Source organism: Cuculus canorus, chromosome 1 (assembly GCF_017976375.1).
Source record: "Cuculus canorus isolate bCucCan1 chromosome 1, bCucCan1.pri, whole genome shotgun sequence".
NCBI classification, from domain to species: Eukaryota; Metazoa; Chordata; class Aves; order Cuculiformes; family Cuculidae; genus Cuculus; species Cuculus canorus.
The window spans coordinates 72,622,612-72,642,987 of NC_071401.1; the positions used below are offsets into that span (position 1 = coordinate 72,622,612).

Below are 20,376 nucleotides of genomic sequence, written 5' to 3' on the forward strand. Positions count from 1 at the left end.
GTAAAGCTTCAGAAATACTAAAGAGGGACTTTTTTTTGGCTGATTTGGAAAGAACTTGGTGAAAATGGTATGACTAGGAAGCAGCAGAAAGTTCCAAGACCGAAGGAAAGGATCCATTCTGCAAAGACACAGTAAAAGCAAGGATTTGGTTTGGCCTTTTTTACTCCAATACAGATCTGATGACACCATTCCCAACTCTCACACCTGTGGAAATCTCACTCTACCCAGCCAGAAAGGGTCTTCCATCTTGTCTCCCTAGCCACAATCATAGACAAGGTAAGGTAATGTGATGCTTTTAAAACCCTCCTTGTCAGCAATATCTTCAGTTCAGCTTCCAGAGAAAGACTTATATATGGTGGTATAAAGCAACTGCAATATCTCCTGATTATGAATATTTTTTCTTGAGTTTTCAAATTATTTCATATAGATTGAATATTAATGTCTAAGTATACTTACCAATTGGACATGCTAATTTGATGTTAATGTTTTAGTATGTATTTCTGTTGATTTAACCAGTTTTAGTTAGCTTGTATTATACATACCTGTTCTTTTATTTCCCCCTGTCCCCCATTAAAGAATTGAAGAGTGCAGGTTTTACCCTTAGATACATTTATTTATTTGTTTTTTTTTTCTCCAGTGTTATTTGTCATGTCTTTGTTGGTTATTTTGGCATTTTGTTGACTTTAATAACTTTATCTTGGGGTTTACAATAAGGCTTTTCTTATTAGTTCTTCAAGGTAAACTATTTGGCCAGCTGAGTGACATAATCACTCTAAATATGGATCCCAAACATACATGAATAACCAAAAAGACTAGCTTTAAATTCAGCCCCCTAGTCACCCAAATGTAATGGATGGGCCAATTGTACAGAGCCTAAACATCAGCGTTTAGAGGGGCTGTGTTTTCAATTGCAGAAAAAGCCTGCAAATGTCAAGAAAGAGCATTTTGTGAAGGGACCTCCTTATTAGCACTGTCTTTATTGCCATATATAGAGACCCAAGTCCCGAATCTGTCATGCAACACAGAGACAGAAAATCACCATCCAACCCATCTTGGCTGCACTGCCTCCATATAAACCTCTCCTGCTCCTCCTGAGAAATTGTTCAGTATTAAGGAGAGGGTTGTGGACATACTTTTAAAGTTGAAAAATTGAGAGGGTCTAAAATCCCAGATGCTAAACGAGCTTGAGAATGGAAGCGAGATTTTGGGAAATGGCTGAGAAACTGAAAAATGTCAGTCTGATTACGGTAATTTCTGGTAAAGAAAGAAAACACTGCATATTGAAGATGAAAAGACCTTTAAAACTAGCCAAGGAAGAACCAGTGAAATACAAAAAAAAATCAAGGGAGAAATAAAGTACACACTCCTAACAATGGAGGAAATTAAGCAACAATCCAGTACATGTGAAGTGGTAGATTCACATAATCTCTTGAAGTTTTCACATTAAGACTGAGTGCCTTTCTCATCAATAGCACTGATGGAGCACTTGGGTGAATTATAACAGCTTGTAAAATGCATGAAATTACAGCATAAAATAAAACTTTGCTTTTAAGATGTAAGGCTTTGTTTACCTTCAGATTTCCTAGTGACTGAATTGTGGGAAACAAGGGAGGAAATAATACCAAAGTAAACCAAGCACTTATCAAAGGAGATGAACAAGGGTAAATGGGCTTTAGCACAATAGTTAGAAAAATAGTAAAAAGTGTGTGAAATAAAGCAAATGGGCAAATTACATTCTCAAATGCCTCCATATTTAGATATAGCAGTGTAACGTTGTCTGTAAACAAATATATAGTGTGTCATACGATGAAAAGCATTGCCTGCACAGCCACTTTAATAGGAACAACTGTTTAAATGCAAATAAGAAAGAACTGAAGCAAATGAAAGAGCAGCAGCAAAGTTCTAAGTAACTCTAGCTATTTGGTGGGACAAAAATTTAACCTGTGAAACAGGAAATACCTTCATTCTGCATTTCTGTTTTTCATAGTAAATTAGAGTTTGTTTGTTTTCATAATTAGTATTGGACATATTTCAGAGGGTCTTTTCTGAACCTACTACCTGTTAGCAGGAACCAGTTATGACTGAGATGTGGGCAGAAATGTAACTTGTGCACTTCTGTGGCCAAATGACTAAACTGGTTATCAGTGTGCCACCTCTGTGGCCATCGAAGCTATTATGGCTTTGTCAATGCTGTTTAGGGAGCTGGGTGGAACAGCTTTGGGGAGGGAAAATACTTTCCCTTTTTTTTTCCTCCATTAAAAGAGGCTGACTCCAGTCAGAGGAGTCCTATCCTTCCCAGAAAGTGCATACAGCCCTTACCCAGAATGTCCTGTTTCCAAGCTGTCTTCCTCACCCAGGCAGTTTCTCCTGATCCAGAAATCTAGCTACAAGAAAAGAAGGAAGCCACTTTTAAAGGAGATTCTGTGAAGAACTGTGAGTGAAATTATTTTGGAAGCTGTAGTCTGCAAAAATTTATTATAGGGTCATCTTATGCATCTCCAGTAATGTTAAAAATATTAAGGGAGACCTGAGTCTAGGAATCACTTAGAAATTCAGAACAAAAAACCCAAGCAAAACTTCTAAGTGTATATTCATCAACAACAAAACATAAACGATATCATTACTTGTACAGTTCAAATCTCATTCTGCTTCAGTGCATTTGAACTACTCATTCAGTTGTCAGTAGATGTCAACGAAAGCATGCTTTTCAGATCGTTCTATCTTGATCCCCCCTTAGAGAGTCCATCCTAAGCCACCTTTAACAAATGTAGTGCAGCTCTCTGGGACAATTCTCATACAAATGCTCCAAACCCACCAATTAACACTCTCGAAAAACCCCACTTCTAATCTGAAAACACTTTTGAGAAAGTAACTGGTTCTCTCCTTCATAGGTTGGCAAGTTTATTATCACCTTCCTTATCACACCAACAGAATGGGAATGTCCCACAGCATGGTTGCAGCCATGGCTTCCACACAATGTTGTACAAGGAGAGCTGCTCTGGGACTGGAGCCAGTGTCCTGCGATGCTCTTCTACGGCTCTTCCAATCTTCTTTATTACAATGTTGAAGAGAGGCTCGGTGTCAGCTGTCAGAGGTTTTGCTTCAGAAGGGTCTCGTGAGAGATCAAACAACAATGGAGGATCATGATGGGTCACGCCTTCCCCAAAACATGGACAAACTCCTTTTCCATAACAAGCTCCAGCCCCAGGTGGGTCAAAGAGAGGGGTCACATAGTGAGCCTTCCAGATGGCTCCACCTGGCAGGAAAGAGAGAAGACTCGCAATGATACTGGTGGTTTTCACGAGGCATTAGAAGACTGGATGTTTTTCTAGAGTTCTTTCTGGCTGCACTTCAGCTCTACATTTATTATACAATGTTGTAATTTCATTTAAAATGAAGTGCCACAATTAAACCAATAATGTAAAATTATTCCTGGCATTTTGAAATTTCTCCAAAATTTTCAACAGCTATCCGTTATCTCTCACTTTGGTTTTTATGGAATTTGGGGTTTCCATAACTTGCTTGTTTGTTAAGATAGCAGAAGGACAGACAAAAGACTGAGGAAAAGACTTCTCCATGAGATGAGGTGGGTATGGACTCCCCAGGCCCTGCATTCAGATAGAGAAATGAAGCCTGTCCTGAGCTTTGGTAGCTCGCCTGGCCTTGAAACTATAAACAAACTGTTTGTGCTGTGCAATACAGACAACACTAGTAACTTCTTTACAACCTTAAGGCTGGAACTACTTGGAAAGATGCAGTCTAAATGTATTAGACAAACGTGCACTACCATAGATGGAAGCTAATTCTTGGGAAAGATATTCTGTACTCACCATCCTTCTGGTGCCACCGCACAGCATGTAAGTGAGTACCACAGTAATGGAACAGAAACTCGTGCTCTGAGTGCTCAACTGTTCCTCGCAGTAAAGGCATCAGATTCCGGCCATCAATTACCCTAGCAGAAGAAATGGAAACCATTAGACTAAGGTAAGCTGTACAGGACTGTGTTCCTTCTTCACACTTCTTGCTGGAACTGTCAACTCTGAACAAAGAAGATGCTTGTAGAAAATTGCAGGTGGATGCTGAATCTCAGATGCAGAGAAGTGCCTGAGCTGAGGTAACATTTATGTGTCTAGAAAAGGAGCAGGAATGAAAAAGGAAATGTCAGATTCTTAGAATGAGTTTCCAAACTAGAGTTTCCATTATTTTAGGAGAGAAGGAGGAATAAAGACGGTTGTATTTGTACCTGTCCTGGGGTAGTACCCCTCCTGCCAGATGAACTACTGTAGGATAAATGTCCATAAGACTTGTAGGTTCATTGATAACTGTGCCTGAGGGTAACACTCCTGGCCATCTAAATATCCCTGGGACACGGATTCCTCCTTCCCAGCCTCCCATGCCTTTTCCACCTTTCATTAAAGAAATAATAAGATCTCATTTAAAAAAAAATCATTTAAAATAAGGAGAAATCTTATGCAAATATTATTGCATTATCATAAGCTAATGTTGCCTTTATAAGCTTTATGTTTTTATGGATAAACTCCTTCTCCTCGGCATCAGTGAAAGTGTGTTCACTATATCAGACCCTTCAAGCAACCTTGCACACTTACTCCCTTATATTATCTTACGAACACATTGCCGCATCAGAAATGTGTGGATAAAATTTTTAAGTATAAAGTGATTTCGCAGCCTAGCTCTCCTTCCTCTTTTATAGTCATATAATGTACCTTGTGGTAGTCAAGGCAAGGATTCAGATGTAAGATACAACTAATATTTAGTGAGAAGTTACACAGTATTAATACAAATTAATTCATGAGAAAATTATAGTTTGGGAATTCATGCTTATTAAGAACACCTGTAGAGGCTAGAATTGTCTGCATTTTTTTATGTCTAAGAACAATGAGACTAATTTGCTTCTCAATGATAAAACACTCTTACTCCTCAGGTTTACAGTCTTATCTAAGCTGCAGGGCTGTCCTGAGTAGTACTTTACTAGTTGTTGCTGGGTTTTCACTGTCCGTGACAGCTCTTACCTTTGTATATTCCATTCCAGCCACCCAGCTGCCTTTTGTCTTCTTGTCTTTCCAGCCATCCACCATGATCAGAGGTAAAGTAAACTAGTGTAGTATTTTTCAAGCCTTCTTTGTCAACAGCATCTAGAACTTGGCCTGCAAGCATAGGAATAGGTGTGTATTAAAAAGCAAAAATATCGCTTACACTAAATAAATTTTAGCCCCTGATGATAAACATTCATCAATGTATTTTCTTATCTACATAGGGCCATTCGTTGTTTAAAATAAGAGGTTTTTAGGATCAAGATTTGTAGTTGGGATTTCACTGTCTTTAATAGCACAAAGAATTTATGGTGTGTTGTAAACCCTTTATTATTTGTATTACAACAAATGAGTGCAAGAACCACAGTCACAGACCAGAAGCCTGTATTATCAACGGTAGAAGTGCAATGCGTTGTAAAAACATGGAAAGAAAGCATGATCCAAGGCCTTGTCTTATATTGTCTAGGCCACAGTTAATATTTGCATTAGATTACTGGCTGAGTATTATGGATTAATACTATAATTCTATTTTATTTAAAAGTCATTCTTGAGCTCCTTCTGATGCTCTTAATTATATTTATGGTGCAAAAGTGTTTGACATGTAGATTTGAAAACCAGTCCTTCCCGCATGTGAACTAGACTCTTATCCCTTTTGCAAATGTTGCTACTTTTCCTTTGCCATGCCTGGGTGATAAATGATTCTCCTTCTCCTCAAAAAAAAAAAAACCCCAAACAGGCTGAAAATAACATAAGTCTAATTTATAGGGGCATACGAATTAACATTTATGAACAGTTCTGGATTTGTGAATGGGCTGAAAAATATTCAGTACTCTGGAGAATGCAGCAGGCACAGAGAAATAGCCTGCTGCTTCACACCTGGAATGAATTTTCCTATCAGTTCTTTTACATTCTGGTATGTCCTCTTTAGAAATAGATAAGACATGTCCATCTGATCTTTAATAATCACTGAAAATTAAATAATTCTCACTTATTCAGCAAGAACAGGAGAGCTCCTTGAGAGGACCCAAGAGGAAATGGTTAAAATTGGCAAACACTAGACCAAAAAAACTGAGTGAACAGAAAGATTCGTTTGGTCCAAGACTGGAGAAAATAAAAAGCCAACACTATATGCCAACAACGATCATATAAGAGCGATGGATGTTCACGACAAACTTAGGACTTTTCTCTTTTTTTTTTTAATTCTCTTCCTTTTTTTTTTTTTTAAATAACAATTGCATTCTTATCATATATTAAGACCTATGTATTATGTAGTTGGAGATATTTTTATCTGACTTGGTAACTTACCCACCATCCAGTCCATCTCCTCTACATTGTCTCCATACAAACCATGGCTGCTCCTCCCAAGAAACCTCTCTGTGGTGATAAGAGGGGTGTGAGAGTGTAAAAAGGAAAGAAAGAGCAGGAATGGCTTGTGTTTATTTCTGAAAAAACATAAATCAACACTTTGTTATCAGGGAAGAAGGTGCTCAACACAGAGGACAGTCGTAACAGAAAATGGTATTATGATTTGTGTATATACATATTTCAACAATCACTTAAGAAACATTTTTGTAAGATATTAAAATCCAGTGGTTAGAGTCTGCTTAATAGCATAATATCTGGCTTATATAAATGACCCTCTTTTTTTCCTGAATCATAGATAGAAATGTTCCAAATTGAAGCTTCACTTTCTGCTATTGCAAACCACATCTCTGCTACTGAAACAAAGGCAGCATCTACATCTCCTGCCAGCTGTTGCTCACTTATCTGTCTATACAAAAAGGCTACAACACAGCCCTACTTCTCCTTCCCCAGTCCATACACTCATTTGTGACATCAGGTGCTGTCTGTTAAAGTTGTAATGTTGGTCTCATTGATAGAAATATTTATTTCCTAAAAATAGCCTAGAAATACTCAATTCAACCCATGGAAACTCAGAAATGTTAACAGCTTTATTGAAGCTGGTAATAAAAGACATCCTTGGTTTAACAATACCAGATCATTATTAATATTATTATTCAATAGGCATACTAGTACTTATTATCTTATATAATATTATGAAAACTTTACGAGGGAAAGTACCTTAAGTTTAAACATTGTAAGACAAGCAAGAGCCATAAAAATTGTGATCGAAGGAAACACACTTTACCTTTCAATAAATGAAATGGACTCTCTCAAGATAAGGAATGTAGTCCTGTCTGTCACCATTGGCTGCTCAGTAACTTCATGATTTCTCATCATAATGCAGTTCCAGTATCGTACAAACCCATAACTTGAGAACCAGGACACAAAGAACAAGAGACTAAACACAGCAAGGCAAGTCAGAGTTTTCCAGTGGACTGAAATCAAGCCAGTCAGTCTTCCCAGGGCAGCGGTGAGTGTAACAAGGGCAATCATCTGAGTGGAAAGCCAGAGTTTTCTTCTAAAGGCCCTGTCCATCTCTGGTGTTTCTGTTGGTTGACAGTCACTTATTAGCGTAAAAGGCATCCCATAAAAATAGTCAAACCCATGGTTTAAAGGGTGATGACAATGGTCGTTGCGGGATTCACAGTTAACACCTTGATGCCACTTCCCTGAAAAGGCAGATTAAAATATAAAGAAAAAATATTTTAAAAAGGACCCTTCCTCCTCTAAAAAAAGTCTCAAAAAATGTTTTTATTTTTTGCTACTTGTCTTAGCTTCTTCATTCTATGTTTATATAACAAGTATGTACTGATATAATATTATATATTGTACAATTAATGAAAGTAAACCTCTACAGATTATGGATTTCCAACAGACTTATTGGTGCTTTGGATGCATTTTCATGCCCTGTATCTTTAATCAGAGGTGAAAAAAAATGGACTATAAAGGGAACTAGAAACTGAGAAAAAATCAAATTATCAGAAAGGAGCTAAAACGTATCGTCTTCCTGCAGACTGAACAAGTATGAAATAGGAGGAAGAAATTGTTTTGTAAGCACAAGGCAAAATAACATTGTTCTGTTGTCCTGTTGTCTTTTTACTTTCAGGATGCAGACTTTTTTTCTGGAAAGTTTTGTATGGCTTGATGTCAGGACTGTGGCAACACTGAACAACATATTGGTGCCGGACTGATAAGGGAAGTAGTCAAGTCACTTGCAGCTCAACAGTGGGTTTGGCAGACAAAACACCAGATCCAAAAGAAGTCAAGCTCAGGAAATCGGGATTTGTCATGAAGCTGCACGTATAAGCCTAACTTTGCTGAATTAAAAAAGTCAGAGCGATGTTATTTTGAATTCTGAAGTCTTCATGTATCAAAAGGAACATCTCCTGACCTCCTGCAGTACAATTTATTCTTTACCATGACCCTGGGTCCACTATTATAATGAATGGCACATCCAAATCATGGTTTTGCTTCGAACAGACTTGTTAGGCAATTACATGGAGACATAATAAGTTGCCTCATTTGGCTTATACGCTGAGGCTTGTGAATATCCGAATTTATTAACTAAAATCTACCTCTTATCAGAGAGATGCAACTTACTTGCATTTTATGATCTCTGATGTAATGCAGGCCTTGGATACCAGGTCTACAAATCAAAAAGATCTTTTAGAATTTTACTTCAAAACTCATTTGCAACTAGTTCTTATTGTGCAATAAGAATCTGTGTGCTTACAGGAGGATATTATCCTAAACAAAAGGTTCCTTATGTTATCAGTGCATATCCTAGCAGCTAACCCTGACTATGTTTCAATGCTGCACATTACAACAGAAGCAGAAAAAACTGCTTTAGAGAGAAAAAAAATGCTGCTTTTTTGATATAAATATACAGAAAGAGTGAAAGTTCAGTTCTAGGCAGATTAACTGCTTTCAGCTAAGATCCCTATTCCATTTACCTCTTGACAGATTAAGAGCCAGCTATAGAATAAGCGGGTTTGTAATCAATACATAGAAGTATTGGTCATAAATACAGGTGTAACTAAAGTATCCTTGGATGTCAGATGCACTTCAACACCTAAGTCTCCAGCTGAGCTCCATAAAGGACTCTGACATGTACAAAATACTCTAATCTCCAAAAGATGAACTAAGTGCATAATTAAGATAAATTAATCTTTGTGGGCACATGTGATACAACATTGGCTTTCTGAATACAAAAAAATCTGCAAAATGTTCCTGAACAAAATGTCTCATTATCACATCAAGCTGCAGGTTATTGTTAGGATTTAACTTCGCAATTATACAGGTTGTGCTCAGAGCAAGACAATTACAAACCAACGGGGTAGGACTATTTAGTGCTTATACAGCTGTAATGATATGTGGGCAGAGGTGTAAGATTTCTTTGTTCATGACTTGAATGTAAAGTTGCCCTTATATTTTGGGTGTTTTTTTCACGTGTCATGTCACTAGTGCTTTCCATCATCCCCTGCAGTGCAATTAATAAGAATCTATCAATTTGGTTAAACTAAGTGGTACTCTTTGTGTCCATAGCGTAATTTTAGCTGCGGTACCCACAGAGAAAATGCCAGCCCATCTTCTATGAGGTATGCAGCACAATCTCCCTGCAGGGTAATTCCTTTGGCAAAGTAGAGACAGATCTGATTGTTTTGTTAGTGATTACATGCTGAAACTGAGCTGAGGCACGTAGCTAATAGAGATGGACTTTCTTATGAACTGATTAAAACAACTAAAATAATACCACTACAAAACTAATACGAGAAGAAGATTCAGTAAAACAGTAATCAAAATGCTTGGAGGGCTTAGTTGAATATTGTCTTGTACAGTTTAGATTTATTCTGCTGAAGGAATAAAAATCCACTCCTGCAGACACTTTTATGAGTAAATTCAGTTCATTTGTGCAGCCAGTGTTTTTATGTGTCAGACAGATTTTGGATTTTGACATTTAGTTGCTCAGAAAAGCTGGGGCAAATAGCCCCACCAAACAGGAATGTTTGGGTTTTTATGAGTTTGTGGAACTACATGACATATCTAAGAGGAATAATTATTGGAAAATGGATCATGGCTAAAAAACTATATTTAAAAAAGAAAGTCTTATAAAATATAAAGCAAAATGGAATTCATATTTATACTGAAGGAGCCAATATTTTGTGGGCTGTAGTAAAATCTTAGTGGACTATAGTTGCATGCTGTAATTAAAGAAAAAATTATTGTTTCTATTTTTGGAAAGCCAAATCCTGTGGTATTATGAACCGTCTCTGTTGTTTTAAGTGCAGTTTTTCCCTTTCATTGTGAATCTGCTCTGAGCTGTGTAAAGTATTTTCATGCACATCTAATTGACACTCCTGTTTTTGTTTTTTAGTGAAACAGCATTGGAATAATTATCATATACCTGGTAGAACCGTACTCAAGAAATATTAACGTATCTTCCATTGTATATTTTAACAGCTGTGCTTGAAAGAAGGTTGACATCAAAGATTCTTTGTCAGATGCCTGTTTGTTTAAGAAAGATTCTTATTTATTCAGGATTTCTTCTTACAAGCTGTTCTTAAATCAAGAACAAGTCTTACGAGGAGCGGCTGAGAGAGCTGGGGTTGTTTAGCCTGGAGAAGAGGAGGCTGAGGGGAGACCTTATTGCTCTCTACAACTACCTGAAAGGAGGTTGTGGGGAGGAGGGAGCTGGCCTCTTCTCCCAAGTGACAGGGGACAGGACAAGAGGGAATGGCCTGAAGCTCCTCCAGGGGAGGTTCAGGCTGGATATCAGAAAAAAATTTTTGACAGAAAGAGTCATCGAGCACTGGCACATGCTGCCCAGGGAGGTGGTCGAGTCACCTTCTCTGGAGGTGTTTAAGGAACGGGTGGATGAAGTGCTAAGGGACATGGTTTAGGGAGTGTTAGGAATGGTTGGACTCGATGATCCAGTGGGTCCTTTCCAACTTAGTGATTCTATGATTCTAAATCAGGAAATAAAAATACTACAACCGAGGAATGAGGAATTGCTAACTGAAACAAATGGTTTAAGTGAGGCGTGCAGGTGAAACACATTCTAGACCACCTTCAGGAGTGTCCCCATACCTATCAGTCCTGTGCTGTAGCCTTGCTGCTGCAGTATTTTGGCAAAAGTGGTTTCATTTGAAGGAAGCCCTCCTGAGCCGCCATTCCAAAAAATAACACGGTAATTGTTCACAGCATCCATTCCTAAAAATACAGTAATAAACAATCTTAGTAACTATAAATAGTAGAGTACTTTTACCACACACATTTTCACTTTTCCTGGTTTCCTTGATATTATAGTGTTAAATGGTGTTTTTTTGAGAGGGGGAAATGAATGTAGGACTCTGGCTAAGATTAAGCAAGAGTTACGTATCTCCGTTATATAACGCCTATTCCTATTCTTCTTTGAATCTCATGCTGAGGCTGGTTTTCTTTTTTTTTTTTTTATTTTATTCAGAATGGAACAGTTGTATAGGGAATTTTATATGTCACAGTGTCATCCAGTCTGTTTAAAGTGCATTTAGCAAGTGTGCATGTGAGGGCAGGGAGGAGGGTAGGGAGACTTCAGCCCTAGAGCAGCTATCTAGCACTGCAATCTTCTCCTGACTTGCAGGTTTACACCCTGTTATTTAACATTATATACTGGCATAACCCCATCATACAACGTTACGTGAAGCACAATCTGTCATGGAAGAGTTGAATGTCTCTGGCCCAGTTGTTATAGTGGGAGAGAGACTGTACAAGCTCATGTGCTTTTTCAAGCTATCTAACTCAGTAGGAACTGTCATGATAAAAGCAGGATGACACGTCGCCTTCAAAATGCCTCGGGAATGAAGGCACTGAAGATCATTTGCAATGGAACAAGCATTAGAGAGTTGCTGTTAGAAAGACATAGAGCTATTTGCTTTTCATACCTATTCATCCCAGGGATGCAGTTTGGCAGGATAATATTTTCTCTTCAAAAACAGAACTGGGAAAAAGCTGTCAAACTGTTATTTCATAGGATGGATTAATTCTCACACACAGGTAACAAAGCTTTCCAGTAAATGCCACATTCTGCACCTTGACTAGAGGGAATGGATACACATCTGCATAGATCTACTCCCTTCCCTGCAGGGCTGAGCTGAGCTGTTTCTCCTCATCATATCTGATGAGGAGATAACCATGACAGAAATTAATGTAGCTAGTGCTTTAGAAATGTGTTATTATTATTCATGTTCTGTATAACATGGAGGGCTAAGGCCCAACTAGAAATCAAACTGGCTAAGTCTGTGAAAGATAATAAAAAAAAATCTTTCTACAAATACATTAACAAGAAAAGGAGGACTAGGGAGAATATTCAGTCCCTATTGGATGTAGAAGGAACAACAGTGACAAAGGATGAAGACAAGGCTGAGGTACTTAATGTCTTCTTTGTTTCAGTCTTTAATAGTAAGGGAAGTTGTTCCCCCTGTGTACAAACCTGATCGCCTTCTATGACAAAGTGACTCGACTACTGGATGAGGGAAAGGCTGTGGATGTAGTCTTCTTGGACTTCAGTAAAGCCTTTGACACAGTTTCTCACAGCATTCTGCTTTAGAAACTGTCTGCCTCTGGCCTGGACGGGCGCACACTCTTCTGGGTTGAAAACTGGTTGGATGGCCGGGCCCAGAGAGTGATGGTCAATGGAGTTAACTCCAGCTGGAGGCCAGTTACAAGTGGGGTTCCTCAGGGCTCAGTACTGGCTCCAGCCCTGTTCAATGTCTTTATCAATGACCTGGATGAAGGCATTGAGTGCACCCTCAGCAAGTTTGCAGATGACACTAAGCTGGGAGGAAGTGTGGATCTGCTGGAGGGTAGGGAGGCTCTGCAAAGGGACCTGAACAGGCTGGACGGCTGGGCCGAGACCAATGTTTAACAAGGACAAATGCCAGGTCCTGCACTTGGGGCACAACAACCCTATGCAGTGCTACATACTAGGAGAAGTCTGGCTAGAAAGCTGCCTGGAGGAGAAGGACCTGGAGGTATTGGTTAAGAGCTGACTTAACATGAGCCAGCAGAGTGCCCAGGTGCCCAAGAAGGCCAATGGCATCTTGGCTTGTATCAGAAATGGCGTAACCAGCAGGTCCAGGGAGGTTATTCTCCCTCTGTTCTTCGCACTGGTGAGACCGCACCTTGAGTACTGTGTTCATTTCTGGGCCCTTCACCACAAGAAGGATGTTGAGGCTCTGGAGCGTGTCCAGAGAAGAGCAATGAAGCTGGTGAAGCGGCTGGAGAACAAGTCTTATGAGGAGTGGCTGGGAGAGCTGGGGTTGTTTAGCCTGGAGAAGAGGAGGCTGAGGGGAGACCTTTTTGCTCTCTACAACTACCTGAAAGGAGGTTGTGGAGAGGTGTGGAGAGGAGGGAGGTGGCCTTTTCTCCCAAGTGACAGGGGACAGGACAAGGAGGAATGTCCTTAAGCTCCACCAGGAAAGGCTCAGGCTGGACATCAGGAAAAAAAAATTCATGGAAAGGGTCATTGGGCACTGGCACAGGCGGCCCAGGGAGGTGGTTGAGTCACCTTCCCTGGAGGTGTTTAAGGGATGGGTGGACGAGGTGCTGAGGGGCATGGTTTAGGGATTGTTAGGAATGGTTGGACTCAATGACCCAGTGGGTCCCTTCCAACCTACTGATTCTATGATTCTATGATTCTATAAGACTGTTTGAAATTAACAATTTACATTAACTCCATTCTGGCTGCAATCTGTGTAACAGAGCACCAAAATGCAACCAAAGTTGCAAGCTAGAGGGGGAGCACTCTGCTTTGGAGATTTAGATCTTCTCTGCCTGAGGTCAGTTCATTGTATACCATAAATCTAGGTGCCACTTCAAAGGTATTAGACATAGTGTGTCTTTATGTGCTTCAGAGAGGGATGACATGTCTGTGGCACTCCTTCTATTTGAACACCGTTGTTTTTTTCATGCCCTTTGTATGGCATTGTTCCTTTCAGGAATAAAACAATGTTTAAAAGCTGCTTGGTTTTGCAAGGCAAACCTGATCGGAAAGGATATCTGCCAGTGAGGAAAGCTGCTCTGCTGGGTGTGCAAAGTGGAGCTGCAGCTATGTGTTGGGTCAATTTCACTCCTTCCTTTGCCAGGCGGTCAATGTTTGGTGTCCTAAAAGTGCAACAAACACAGATATCATTCAGAGTGTCTTCAAGGGAATAGGGATGAGGAATCCCCATTATCCTTATTTTGGGAAGTTTATTCTATTTGAAGATGTCTCGGAAGTATTTTATTTTTTAGTTTTATTTTGTTTTTCTCAAGTGATGGGTAAATACTTTTTCTCCTTTCTTCATTAACAATCACTGCCTGGGTAAATTTCAAACCAGTCATTCCTTCCTGATTCCCAAGTCCTGTGAAGGACCTTGAAGAAATATACTCCATGCTCTTCAAATGAAAACTCATACTTTTGGGCATGATGTTATGCTGAAGTGGCTGCCTGGCCATGCAGAACCCCATCAGCTACCTATCTTCATCAGCTACCTATCAGAAACTTGGCAGCAATGCTGATCAGGGTAAGAAACTGTGAACTTTGTTGGGTGAGGGAAGTGGTCATACCACATTTGGATTTGTTCAAACAAATGTCAAGCTGCTAGGAAGCCAGCAGGAAATACTGTGGCATGATTTTCAAAGAGAAAGCAAATCCTATGTCCTTGGGTCTGAAATAATATTGCAGTGATTTATACTGTATTTTGATGTGAAACTGGGAAAGAATGGCTAAAAAGCATTAAATGAGGTAACAAGGTCTCATACGTTGAAAGAAGGGACAATGTTTCAGTCCTCAGGTATGTGTAAGAGCTCAGCATTTCTCAGCGTCAGGCAATTAAGGAATAGCTGGCATATTCCCATAGTTAAGCAGCTCAAGATATCAGAGCTGGCCCTGGGAATGCCCTATAGGCTGTGAGATAATCCTGATAGTGCTTTATATTTAATGTTATAAGCATCCATGGGAAATCCTCATATTACTCCAGGAAATGAACTTGAAGAGAATATGTACAGCTGGTAATGGGCAGAGGATTGCAGTTTTTCATTAAATAACACACCAGCCCAGTTCACTGTTATGTTTAGTTTCCTTACCTGATAGTGTCATTCCCATAGCAACTTACATCCCCTATGCCAAGGTCATCAGCCATCAACAGGACAAGGTTTGGCTGTGCGATGATGGAAAGCTGTGTCAGTGGTGGCTGCAGGAGCAGAACAAAAATCAGAGATGTGACCAGGGATGCCCTGAAACACAGAAGAAGGAAAGAAACCAATGATCTGGCCATTCATTACTCCCACTGCAAGTGGCTGAAGACCCTGCTGTGCGAGTTTGGCTGCTGAAGAGACCACTCTCTGCGCAGATGCAGAGAGTGTATTAATTTTTGATCATTGACCCAAACACATGTCATGAAAAGGAAAATGTCAGGGCCATAACTTTAAAATCTCCTTTTCTAATTGTTCCAAACTTCTTATGATCATTCACATTTGGGAATTTACAGGTGGCAAATGACATAGAAGTTATTTTCCTTTAGTGGCTAGGAATGTTTTTTATGAGTTGGTCTGGGGAAAACTGAGAATGTGATCAACTTCCTCTGAAATCCTCCTCACCCAGACAGGGACCTTTGTGTTGTGAAAATGTTAAGAACAAAAAGTACTAATCAATAAAAAAAAAATCACAGTGAGTATTCTTTATAGATAAACAACTCTACTCTTTTATAATATAGTATTAAGTCATTAAACTTCTCTCACTTTAGATCTAAGTATAATATAACATTAATAACTTTTCTTTTTTTTTACCAGTAAGATGTCAGTTGCCAAATCATTTCTGCATTTGGAATGTTCAAATCCTGCAAAACCAAGAGAAAGAGCCTTAGTGTAATTGTATCTTCCTAGTGGTTGTTGCACTAAAAATAGGCAAAAATCTTCATCAAAACCTATAAACATTCTCTCTGTTTTGTTTACTTGAGTGCACCTCAGATTAGACCCTAAATGAAGAAGAGTAAAAGTGTTATTATTTTTATTGCTAGCACGTCACTTCTTAGGGGATTTTTTCTTTTTTCTCTAGAGAAGTTTATCTTAAAATAGCAAAATAATTCTCCTTTGTTACACGACTCATCTGTACAAAAAAATACTTACTGTCCAGAAAGGAAGAGAAGAACTTTTTAAAATCCAGTCCTCAATATCATTTACTTCTGTGTATCACAGAAAAAGTAGGAGCCTGCTGCTTCTTCATGTACTGCGCCAAGTTTCCTTTCAGGTTTGTAAGAGATATCTTTAGTTGTAGAAATTCTAGTGATCCTCTTCCAATAATGACATTTCCTTAGAAGTCGCTGAATTTGTGACCTTCTGTTGTGTGATTCTGAGCTGAGCCTTTCTCTCCTTTGCATATGTCAAATTTCAGGGTGTGATGCTCTTTTCCCCATCTCTACACAGCTTTCTGCAAAGGTCCCTCTGGGGCTTTCTCTTTCACTGCCAGCACAAGACACACTGTTTAAAGGTTCTGAAGTCAAATGACCTTGGTTCAAAGGCTGCAAAATAGACTCCTTTCAAACTTATCCCATGTCTGTTTGAACTATCCCAAGAATCCCAAATTTAAAAATTAGGTTGGTCTCACATTTTGTTTTCTAGAAATATTATTTAGCAGCTTAGTTAGTATATATAGATCTTACATTTTTATTTACCAACACGAAAGGCCTCAATGGGAAAATAAAAAATTTCTATGCTTAGGAAATTGGCATCCAAACAGCTCTAAACACTTACTTACAAGCATCAATGCTGATGCACTATCGCTATCTACAGGCAGTCCTGCAGCTGGATTTGTGCCTAGTAGGTCTAGGAAAGATACTGAAGAACACCTCAGCCGTCTTTTAAATATACATGTTAGTGCCTCAAAAACAGTATAAATAAACTAGGGTTGGAAATATTAAAATTGTGTAATTGTTTGTCACTAGCTGCCCGTACTTCACAGTATCGATGCACTGATTTAAAGTACAGGCTGGAGCTCAAGCCTGAGTTTCCTCAGAAGGCACTGTAAAATAGCAGTAATATACAGAAAACAGTTACTGTACTGACTGATGTTATTCGTCGCAAGCCATTTCCTTAGTGAGAAATGATGGAAGTCTGGTCAGAGAAACTTTAGCAGCTTGGGTGGGAGCAAGAGGGATGGTAAAAGAAGCTTGTCCTGTTCTTCCCCCCTCTGAGGAGTCAGAGGGGGGGTTCAGGTCCCTGCATGGCAGTGCAGCTCCTTGCTCAGCCCCTGGCAGCTGGGGCAGCAGCAAACATCCACCAGCAGTGTGGAAGATGCCTTTTTGGGGACCACTTTTGCCAAAGTAGCACATATACCATGCTGCATGCAAAGTCCACTTTGCTATCTGAATTGAATTTGGCTTAAAGGAAAACTTCTCCACTCCCATTGCTTAACCTCCCCAAAGTATCACAACTTTTACCTCCATCTTCATCCGCTTTACTAACTCAAAGGAATATCAGCCTGCATATATTTCATATTTGCTAACTGTTTTCCTTTACTAATTAAACTTTTGTAATTTATCTGTACTTTTCTATCAAGAAAGATATTGAAAAACACTACTCACAAGACACTGAAATCCCAATTCAATCCAGTTTGCAGAAAAGAATATATTCATAATTTTAGATACTCACAAAACCAGTACCCACTTAGGGCAGCAGTTTGGCAACACTCAGAGAAAGGTCTTGTAGGTAATTCCATTTGATTATGAAAATGTCCAAAAGATGTCTTCCAAAAAATCCTGTTTTCTAGACTTGATATATATACAATAAAAGACAGATTCATGATAACAAGCTGCCTGCATCTGACTGTTCTCACTGTGTGCACAGGCACGTATGAGAATGTTTTTGTAAAGAGAATGCCTTTTGAAAACTTTCTCAAGATTTTTTAATCTACAGAAACAACAACAACAACAACAAATGTTTCCAAACGCCCATTAAAATTTTCCTGTGCATTTCCCAGCATAGTAAGGGAGGGAGTACCTGGTCGAGTTATGATCAGAACAGGCGGCTGATAGACTGGAGTGTGAGCTTATTTTCAGCTGACTTAAAACCATTCCAATTTGTTCAGCACAATGACTACTGCTACAGCACAGCATCTAACATATGTTTCTGAAGGCAGTCTTTAAGTCTGCCCTAGCTGCTTATGTGCATTTCACCACAGGAATGCCGTACTGGAAACTGCAAGCAGCTGAACGGTTTAACTTATCCCGGAGTCCCTGAAGCTGCACATCCCACGGCCATGTTGAGGGCTGGAGCTAAGGAACACAGAAATGTAGCTAAAATGCTTTCTGCTCCAGCAGATATTTCTCAGGGGAGGGAAAGGACCTCCTTCAAGTCTGAGACACTCCAATGAAAGGCACTATAAATAACAGATCCCCATAAAAGCTTTCCTCATTTACACTGAGGAAAACAAAATATTGCTGTACTTACGCGGCAGCAATTCTTTGTCTGTAGAGATAGAAACTGAGTGAATATCTTCACTTTAAGGCAGTCCCAAGTGCTGCAGTGATGACAAAGTTATCTCTTCATGCACAGTGAGAAACAGTGTTAGGGTGTGGGTAGGAAATGCTGGCAAGAAACACGAATTTCCTGTTTCAGAAAATGAATCAGCCTACTTCTGAGTGCTGCCTGTTTTCCAGTCATCGCGCAAAGAGACAAGGTTACACGCTGGCTTATGCTTGCTTTCTTGATTTTTATTTGTTTGAGTCCTGTTGTACTGAGTATTTTGAGAGACCATGAGGTACTATCAAACAGCAATCTTGATTTACTGACTGAGAACTCCTTGTGATTTCATATCTTAAAAGAGAAGGGAGTTGTTATGAGGTGGTGATTCATAATCAATTGCACTGCTCAGGTTAGTTTGCCAGTGGAGCACCTTTGAGGCAAGTTACAGTACCACAGGTGATCCCTCCCCTGCCTTCTCCCACCCTAATATTTCTGTGCTGGGATGGTTATAGCAAACATACACAGAAGTGATGCATATGGTTTTCCTTCTCTCAGTGCCTGCTTCCTTATCTCCACCTATGTAATAGCACCTCAATGTGTACATTTCCATTTCTCATTTCCCTTCACAGTGCCTTTAGCACTTCAGGATTCATTAACATATGTAGGATTTCTTATTGTATGACGCCCCCTGCTGCTGTAAATTTTCTAAAAAATAAAAAGACCTCCTGAGGTGCTGAGTTTTTCTGCCTAATTTGCAATCAGTTCCAGACAGGCCCTGCTGAATGGGAGATCCCCTCTTGCATCTGGGGGCTCCTCCACAGCTGTCCTATTATCCTTGTGGTTTTGCATGACTTGCAAATTCTTTAATATTTGTAACAGAGAACCACGAACTATAAGTGCTATGTTATTTACTAAATTTAGAGTATAGCAGAAAATTGAATGCACGTGTGCAATTACACTGCAGAGACACACCTCTGTTGTTTTATACGTAGTGTTCTTCCGACACAAAAAGATCTAGACCAGATCACTGCTGTAAGAAGCACTTGTTGAAACCTAGCTGCTGGGAATTACTGCCTGGGCACTGCAATTGTGTAAAGAAGTAGTCGTGCTTGCGTTCCAAAGAATTTCCTGTCACAGTGACGACTTTTGTTTATTTTGAAAGTGAATGCCTTCTTACTGATATCATGCAGAAAGAACACATTTAAAAGGTCTAGGCAAAGCGCATTCTGTTCCCGGCCACAGCACCAACTGGCTCTACCTGTTTCTCTATGGGGAAATCTTTAGAAAGTTTGTGCTTGTGCAGAATGTGGGATGAATGTGGAATTTTCCAGAAGCATTGCATGCTCTTATTTTTTGTCCTCGTTTAAATTGAGTACTGGAGGAGGTAGCACCCACTGACCGTATTAAAGTAACTCCAACGTAAGAGCTGAACTCCCAAGTGAGCAGTGGTTTGAAACTGGGATACAATGAGTAAGAGGCTCCCTCTAGCGACTCATTTAATTTTTGAGCTCTCGTTATGTTCCACAGAATATCTGATTCACACTCCACCTTTCTAAACGACATTGCACAGTGATGTAAAATGGTGTTATTTCTCTGAACTCTGATTTACACTAGGACTTCAAGGCCTAAATGCCCAGGAGGAGTTGCAGAGTCTAACCTGTTGTCCTGGAGCATGTAATCCAGTTTTGCGACACTGGGAAGGAAACCTGGTCCGGGCACTGCCGGACTGCTCTGCAACGTTAGCCAAAGTGCAGTAGGTGGGGGCGAGTGGAAGATTCTCTTCAAAGTCTGTTCCTGGTCTGAGGTAAAGCGGTAGTTCAGACACCCCAATTCCTGCCTAAAGCCCAACGTAGATGGCTGCTTCTCACAAGTCTCAGAGAACAATTCAGATTACTTACACATTATATAACCTCTTAAGGAAATCTAAAAATCAGAGTACGTT

General features: G+C 39.6%; 1 protein-coding gene across 5 annotated transcripts in view; it reads right to left on the minus strand.

Moving 5' to 3' along the window:
- LOC104063729 (arylsulfatase D) overlaps positions 1–18,565 on the minus strand; it is a 26,072-nt gene extending 7,507 nt beyond the window's left edge. Inside the window, exons 1-13 of one of the 5 annotated variants that reach the window (XM_054073301.1) lie at positions 18,420–18,560; positions 16,101–16,433; positions 15,762–15,811; positions 15,060–15,209; positions 13,975–14,096; positions 11,043–11,165; positions 7,201–7,624; positions 6,357–6,493; positions 5,031–5,165; positions 4,244–4,406; positions 3,831–3,952; positions 2,912–3,256; positions 351–2,384 (exon numbers count right to left, since the gene is read on the minus strand). In XM_054073301.1, the coding sequence (XP_053929276.1) occupies positions 2,350–2,384; positions 2,912–3,256; positions 3,831–3,952; positions 4,244–4,406; positions 5,031–5,165; positions 6,357–6,493; positions 7,201–7,624; positions 11,043–11,165; positions 13,975–14,096; positions 15,060–15,209; positions 15,762–15,787 (1,782 nt within the window). In that variant the 5' untranslated portion in view covers positions 15,788–15,811; positions 16,101–16,433; positions 18,420–18,560 and the 3' untranslated portion in view covers positions 351–2,349. Of the gene's footprint in view, positions 1–350; positions 3,257–3,830; positions 3,953–4,243; positions 4,407–5,030; positions 5,166–6,356; positions 6,494–7,200; positions 7,625–11,042; positions 11,166–13,974; positions 14,097–15,059; positions 15,210–15,761; positions 15,812–16,100; positions 16,434–17,621; positions 18,374–18,419 lie in introns of those variants that run through there. The other 4 variants (XM_054073310.1, XM_054073298.1, XM_009565980.2 and 1 more) reach the window with 4 other exon arrangements.
- Positions 18,566–20,376: the final 1,811 nt, after the last annotated feature.